The 7,815-nt window shown below is 48.3% G+C and overlaps 1 protein-coding gene across 1 annotated transcript in view; it reads left to right on the forward strand.

The window, feature by feature from the left end:
* The first annotated feature begins 662 nt into the window (after nt 1-662).
* The window catches only part of CCDC40 (coiled-coil domain containing 40), a 10,443-nt gene continuing 3,290 nt past the window's right edge, over nt 663-7,815 (forward strand). Inside the window, exons 1-10 of the mRNA XM_009075448.1 lie at nt 663-860; nt 1,363-1,446; nt 1,533-1,752; nt 2,346-2,503; nt 3,344-3,466; nt 4,017-4,138; nt 5,337-5,580; nt 5,682-5,864; nt 6,753-6,998; nt 7,489-7,702. Of these exons, the coding sequence (XP_009073696.1) occupies nt 663-860; nt 1,363-1,446; nt 1,533-1,752; nt 2,346-2,503; nt 3,344-3,466; nt 4,017-4,138; nt 5,337-5,580; nt 5,682-5,864; nt 6,753-6,998; nt 7,489-7,702 (1,792 nt within the window). The remainder of the gene's footprint in view (nt 861-1,362; nt 1,447-1,532; nt 1,753-2,345; nt 2,504-3,343; nt 3,467-4,016; nt 4,139-5,336; nt 5,581-5,681; nt 5,865-6,752; nt 6,999-7,488; nt 7,703-7,815) is intronic.

Genomic DNA, 7,815 nt, shown 5'->3' on the forward strand with positions numbered 1-7,815 from the left:
AGCAAGCAAAACAACGCCGGGCGGCCGGGGAGTCTCTGCTCCGCCAACGGCGCACGCCCCTTCCCCACAGCCCCCGGGGGAGACGCTTCTACTTCCCGTGCCGTGCAGCTCTTCCGGTGCACTCTGCGCCTGCGCGAGTTGTTGCTAGGGAGTCTGTTCCCATTGTTGCTAGGGAATCTGTTCCCATTGTTGCTGGGGTGTCTGTTCCCATTGTTGCTGGGGTGTCTGTTCCCATTGCTGCTGAGGAGTGTGTTCCCATTGTTGCTGCAGGCACAGACAGAGACGGATGTAAAGGCTGTTTCAGGTGATGGATTTTGTGTTTCAGGAAAAATCCGCGACTCCTTTGGACAATGCAGAGGGTGAGAATTCTCCTCCTGCACGGGGCGACATGGAGCAGCCAGAGCCAGGCAGAGCAAGCCCTTCCCTTCCCTCGGGAGCTCCTCCTCAGGCACTTCCATCCGCAGTGGAGCTGGACACCTGCACAGAGCCAGGTATCACCCAGCCCTTATTGACAGCACAGTGCTGGGGAACAGCTCTCAAGAACAGCTGCTCCTTTGCTTCCTCTCTGATCATTGCTGATCCAACTGAAGGCACAACACTGTGAAATCTAATCCTGTTTCTTCCTCTTTTCCTCTTTTCATTGGCTGTGGGGTCCAGGGACTATGGAAGAACCCACTTCTCTCCGTTCAGAGCCAGCCCTTGAGCAGGTCCCTGAGCAGCTCCCTGAGCTCTCCAGTGAGCACAGCGGCCAAAGAGAGGGAAAGGAATGCCAGCAGCATGGAGCTGAGGAGCATGAACTGAGCAGAAGTAGTGAGGAAACAGTAGAAGACACAGAACTGATTGTCTTGGACCCAGAACACGTGAGAAATCCTCAAATCTTGTTGTCCTTTGCAGACTTGATGTTTTTGTTTGTGTAGAACATGGATTTGAGCTGGAAGCAGTGGCTTAGATTTGTCTGAACTGTACGTTTGAAAGTCACTTTTGCCAAAGCATTAACTGCTGACTGTGCCACTCCCTCAGTCCCAACCCCAGAGCTGCAGGCTCAGGCCTGAGCAATGTGCTGGTAAATCTAGAGCTCTTCAGTGCCTCAGGAAGAGAAGCCTTTGGAGCCAGAGTGGGTGGGTGACTCTCAGGCGTAGCTCTCATGAGTTTCAAATATCCTCACTAGTCACGTTCTGACACACACACACAACCTCTGCAGCTCCTCTCACTTGCTACAGTGAGACAAAACAAGCACAAAAGTGTCCAGGGCCGAAATGAGGTAAACACCAAAACTGCTCAATGGTGGGAGTAGCAGTGAGACTTCTTCATCATTTATTTACACAGCCTGTTCAAGTTCGCCAATGCTATCCTTCTTTACAGCCCCTGATGAGAAGATTCCAAGATGCCCTGAAGAATTACCTTACCAACAAGATGGAAAAAATGAACCTGGAGCTTTGTGAACTGGTACAGAGCCTTCCCTTTGCCTTCCCACAGCCCCTCCCTCCGTCCCGAGCTGCAGCTACACAGCTCCTTCCCTCTCGTGCCTGCAGAGGACAGCAACGCAGAAGGGCAAAGCGCAGAGGGAAGAGCTGGGGGTGATCCTTCACGGCGCGCAGCAGCAGCTGGCCCAGCTGCAGGCGGAGCTGGGGAAGAGCCAGGACCGCCAGGCCCGCATGGCAGAGGAGCGGCGGCAGCTGGAGGAGGAACTGCAGAGCCTCAGGGCTGACTACGACCAAATGTGTCACAGCACAGAGAATGAACGCAAGAGAGGTGACCGAGGCAGAGCTGGCAATGCTTCCTCGTTCTAGGGCTGTGAGGAGAGACTAATTGGAATTTACGTCAAGCATTGGATTGAAAAGTGCAGTCAAATTAATCAGGAATAATGTGCTCGTTGAAAAGTTTTGCAGATACTTCTGAAATTCCACGTGCTGGGAATCAAGGGATTCTTCCCAGGATTTTTAGCTTTGCTTGTGAAGCTATATGCCAAAGCTCCAGTGACTGCTGCAACTAGAATCATAAACAACCAGCAAAGGTCCCTCCTCTTGCAAGTTGTCCCTGCTGCAGTCATGAGCCGTTTGTGTATTGGATAGATATGAAAGAGACATGAAAGTTTGAGTAGGAATCAAATCCAATCCAGTTGCCAATTTAATTCCTGTTCTAACCTATGTACTTCTTGCTGGATACAGTTGGTTCAGACTCAGGGAGGCCTGATTTAGCTGGTGTGTGAGAGATTTTCCCTTGGGAGCTTCTATAGTTCTTTCCCTTTTATCTCTGTTTAAGGTTCTATCCTGAAATAGAGATAAGATTTTCAGGTATATCCGACACACAAACTCCTCAGTAACCGTTTCCCTCCTGCCCCCCAGTTTCTGCAATGCAGACCCAGGTGGAACAACTGGCCTTGCAGCTCTTCTCCGTGCAGAACATGGACCAGGATATGCATCACCACATCTTATGGATGAAGCAGTCAGCAAAGAGGGCTGAGGCAGACAAGATCCAGGCTGAGGTGGAAAAAAAGAAACAGGTACCAAGTACAAGTGTCTTTGAAATAAAGAAATACAGGTGGCAGTTAGTGGTGAGTCTTGGAGGATGTGCTGCCATGTCAGCAGGGAGGGGAGAGGGGTGGAATTGTGGAGATATGTGGGGATATTCCCAAATAACTGAAAAAAATTATAGAGGCTTTTCTTAAAAAGGAGAATAATCCCCCCAAAGACAGCAGCACATACTGCCCAGAGGGTTTGGCAGGCCTTAAGACAGTAAATCACTCCTGTGGGGCAGGAAGATGTTTAGTGCAGAAGTATTATGTGTTCAGGTCTCGAGAATTATTTTGAGTCACAGCGAATTTCACAAAGGAAAGTGAACTCCGGGAATGAGCTGAGCCAGTCGGTGCTGGAGCTCCCTCTGCTGCCTTCCAGGACAGAGGCTGGGGATTGCCAGAGCAGAATTCCAGGCAAACTGTTGAAATACAATGGATTTAGATGGTTTTAACAGAGGATTTTCAGCAGCTGGAACAGTGGCATGGTGTGATCCATGCTGGCAGGAGGGAATGCTTCTTCAGAGCTGAACTATCCACTGACTGCTGCAACTGGAATCATAAACAACCAGCAAAGGTTTCCTCCTCTTGCAGGTTGTCCCTGCTGCAGTCATGAGCCATTGGTGCATTGGATAGATATGAAAGTTTTATATGCCATACATGAAAGATAGATGAAAGATATGAAACATACATGAAAGTCTGAGTAGGAATCAAATCTAATCCAGCTGCCAGTTTAATTCCTGTTCTAACCTATGTGATTCTTGTAGGAGACAGTTGGTTCAGACTGAGCTTACATCACTAATCCTGAACTGTTTGGCTCTGACTCTGCAGGACCTTCTCCTCGAGCGGCTAACCAGGAGAGCCTTTGAGCTCCAAGAACAGATTGCTCTGCTTGAAGCTCAGCTTGTGGCCCAGGCAGAGGACACAAAGGTGACCAGGCAGGCAGTCAGTGAGGTAGGAGAGAGCTCTTTCATTTCCCTTTTATATTTCCCTCTGGCAGGACAGGTCCCTTTGGCCCACACTCACATGGCATGTACAATGTGGCCCAGACTTGCACAGTTTGTTCCTGTTTCTTTTCCTTTGTCCTTAAGAATTGTCTGTAAATCACTTCCTCTCTCTGTTCTCAGCAGTTTTTTCTTGCAGACCTGTGCTCTGTGGTCTGCTGTGACAATGAACCAGATATGGGAGTCGAAGCGGCAGGACAGGTCCCTTTGGCCCACACTCACATGGCATGTACAATGTGGCCCAGACTTGCACAGTTTGTTCCTGTTTCTTTTCCTTTGTCCTTAAGAATTGTCTGTAAATCACTTCCTCTCTCTGTTCTCAGCAGTTTTTTCTTGCAGACCTGTGCTCTGTGGTCTGCTGTGACAATGAACCAGATATGGGAGTCGAAGCTCTTCCTGCTCAGCATATTGCGAATGGGGACCAAAAAAAGCATTGTAACATGAATTTGGTTTTTCAACATGGTGTAGATTCATCCTGTTTGCCAACTCTCTGTCCCCAGGCTGATCTGGAGATCCAGGCTATTAACATGGAGAAAAAGAGGTTGATGAACCACTGGAACAGCAGCTTGGCTGGAATGAAGCAGAGGGATGAAGCCTATGTTGCCATTCAGGAGCTGCTGAGGTATGGTCTGAAACCAGGCCCTGGGGAGGCCCCAGGTAACTTGGGCAGGAGAGATTCTAGAAGAGGCAGCAACAGACCTTCTGTCAGGTTTAGTACTGTGTATGCAGAGTGTGTCAGGCAGAACAAGTTTCCTGCTTGAAAGCACATCATAAAATTAAAGGATAAGTGTTGGGAATGGTGAAGGTTCCGCGCGGGGAAGCAAGCGGCCGACTCCGTGTGGGTGATACAGCAAGCTCCATCTTTATTGTCCGACAGGCTCTTTCTTATACAGTGCAGGACAGGCATACAACTATCAATCATTTTTAATTGGCTAGGCTCTAAAGATAGCATTCAGGCACTCTCCCTACTTGCAGCTGTAGCTGTGAAGATTATCTCTTCCTTTCCCAGGCTTGGGTGCATTCCTAGCTGTTTTCTCAAACTTGTTTGTTTCACCCTCAAGGACGACTTAGCTCTGCCATCTGCCCAGCTGAGTTACTCCCTATCTATATATAAGTTACTCTCTCCAGAGCCTTGCTTGTACACTGCATTCCCAGGTGTGTTCCCAGGACTGTGTCCGTGCGTTCCCAGGGGACTGTGTCCTTGCTCTTTTTAGCCTTCCCCAGGTGCATACCCAGGATCATGTCCCGCCATTCTCCAACAGATAAGCCCTACAATTCTTTGTTGCTGTTTTCTTTATTATCCAAACCACAACTCTCCCTCGGAGCGTGTGAAGCTGTTTAGAGGTTTTCTACTCATATTTTATTCCTTCCGAAGAGTTCCTTCACCTCTGCAACATCTCTCACTCCAAAGAGCTGATTGTCAGGAAAGGTTTCTCTCTCACTATCATGGCTTTGTGAGGCCTTTAGAAATGTCAGGAAAACCTCCCTGTTGTTGCCTAAGGAAGCGTTTATTTGCTCTGGAGCCTTAAACTTGACTGATACTCTGAGAACGAACAACCTGCTGCTATGTAGTGACATCTTGGTTGGAATAGGGGGTGGGACAGGGCTGAAAGAAGCAATTAATTTTCCTACATACGTTTGCTTTTAATGTCTCCATCCATCTCCTGCTGACTCTGCATTGTCACACGGAGCTGAGTCCTCACACGGATCTTCCTTCCTGGAAAGTTGTTGCTGCAATAGTGTGTTTGAAAAGAGGAATTTGTAGGTGGCTGTTCAGCACTGCTCCCTGTGATGATTTTCCATCCTCTTTGCCTCTCCAGTAAGTACAGATGTGACCTCAAGTCCCTGGAAGTGGACATCCATGGCTGTGGAAAGTCCATCAGGAAAGAGGAGGAGAAGAATGAGTTGCTTGTCACCATCCTGAACCGGCAACAGAACGATGTCAATGTGACAAGGAAACTGATTGCCCAGTGCCTGTCACAGCAGGAGGCTCTGAAGCTTAAGTCTGGCACCTACACTCGTGTTCTCCAGGAGACAGAGAAGGCCCTCAGCAAGACCAAGATGGTGAGGAGAGACCATGGAAGATGAATCCTTCAGAACATTTGAATTTAATACCCTTCCCTGAACAGTTGTAGTAATCCTCTCTCTGCCTTCCAACCTTTTAGGACCAAGCTGCTCACTTGAATGAGTTGCTGTCCATCAGGAAGGACATAGAGAAGGGAACTGAGGTCAAAGAGAAGATGGAGAATGAAATCATGGCCAAGCTTCAGGACCAGATGATATCCAGCAATGCTGCAAAGCACTTCTCACAGCTGGCTGCAAAGCTTCGTAGGAAGAAAACTGAACTGGTATGGCATCCCCTCCCCTTGGGAGGGCAGGGGAAGGGAACCACCAGTGCAGAGGTTCTCCAGGGGGTTTGTCAGTGACTGTTCTGGTTTCAGGTCTGCTGAGTTTGCCTCTCCTGTGGTTCTCCTGTGATCTAGGGTTCTGGTGTATGTGAGAGAGCTTGGCCAAGAGGACACAACATACTGTTCTTTACTTAAAACCTGGGGCAGAATGGTGAACCCTGGGAGTATTAGCTATGAAGTATTAGCTATGAAGTATTAGCAGTTCTTATGGACTGGAGGAGGACAGTGGATATGTGACACTTCTGTACTCCAGATTAACTAACTTTTATCTCTGTACTCCATCATGGAATGGGATACAAGCAGCTCTCAGTTCCTGAGTAAGGATCACAAGGAACAGTCCATCTGACTCACAGCTCTTTAAGGCATGATGAGGTGCTCCCTCTGCGAGTGTGTAACTGGTTCAGATAGAAAAACTAGAAGATTCAGCCCAGCACTTCTCACTCTGAGGTGTGAGGTTGTTGTTAGGTGAGGGATGTGTGTGCCAGGTGTGATAAAGAAGGTACAATACAGGGATGTCCTATTGCTGTTACCCAGGTGACTAGAGACACCCAGGCAGGGGGAACTGCAGAAGGGATGAGTGTGGCCTCCTGAAGGTTTTGGGGGTGTTTAGGCTGCTTAATGCAGCCATATGGCAGAGGTAAATACTGTATTACCTGTCAGTTGATGGAGAAACAAAGGCACAGAGAGGGTAAGCAGCTTATGGCTTGTCATACAGACCTGGGAGCAGAACCTCAATCCCCTGATTCCTGTGCTGGGATAAGTGGCATTGCAAATCCACCAGTGGCTGTTGGTGACAGTGTCGTGTTTTCTCTGTTGGTATTCCCACAGCAGGAGCATTTTTCCAAGGTTGAGAGTGATGTGCTCCAGGCTGCTATGAATGCAACTGAAGCCAGCAACAGGCTGACAGCTCTCAATAAAACACTCTGTGAGGTGGACAAGGAAGTCAAAAATACACATGACCTGGTCATCTCCCAGGAAAATGAGTTGAAAAAGTGCACAGTCCTGGCTGAGTGCAAGGAAGTGGTCATCAATAGGTGCAAGAAGAAGTTGGAGATGATTCTTGCTCAACAGGGGGTAGGTACTTTTGTGTTTCAGTCCCAATTTTGATTTGGGTCACTCTGTGGTGACTAGGGATAAATATATCTGTGTAAGTGCTGGGTAGTTCAAACTTCCAGGCATCAGCACTGATTTGAAAGCTGCACTAGTTAATGCAGGTGTTTATGTTTGTCAGATGGTCCTTAGTGCACATGGAGAGGGGCTGGAATTAGGGAATTGTGAAATGAGGGTGTGCCTGGCACAGATCCCTGCAGGGAGTTGTCTGCACTTAATGAACATGTGGAATGACATCAATACTCTGGGAGTAAATAGGATCTCATTAGAAAATCTGCAAACACTGAGAGGAGAGTGGAGCAGAGAGATTTCAGGTGTTTGATGGTTGGCCCCGTTCACATGATTCCCAGATCTGTCCTATGGCACATCCTCTGCAAATGTGAGGATGCCTAGGTGCTGTAAACAAGCTCCAGCAGATCCTGCCTGATTCATCCCAAACTTTGCCCTCGTACAGGGGCAAGAATTGGCACCACTGGAAATTGAGATCAGCAAGCTGACCAAGGAGATAGAAGAATGCAATTCTGAGGTGATGACACTGCAGAAGTACTGGCTCAGGGAGCAGAAGGAGCTGGTTAAGTTAACACAGGAGAGAGAGGAACAAATAACTTCCCTGGACATGTTAAAGAAAAAGATCACGATAATGCAGCAGAGGAAAGTGCGCATGGAAAGTAAGTCATTCCCTGAGTCTTCCTTAGAATGTTCATCCATGAATGGTGGGGAAAGGGAGTGGTGTGTAACAGGTGGGAAAAGCTGGACCTGCCCTAGAGTGACCTGGATGTGT

This window comes from Acanthisitta chloris, unplaced genomic scaffold, assembly GCF_000695815.1.
Source record: "Acanthisitta chloris isolate BGI_N310 unplaced genomic scaffold, ASM69581v1 scaffold29505, whole genome shotgun sequence".
NCBI lineage: Eukaryota > Metazoa > Chordata > Aves > Passeriformes > Acanthisittidae > Acanthisitta > Acanthisitta chloris.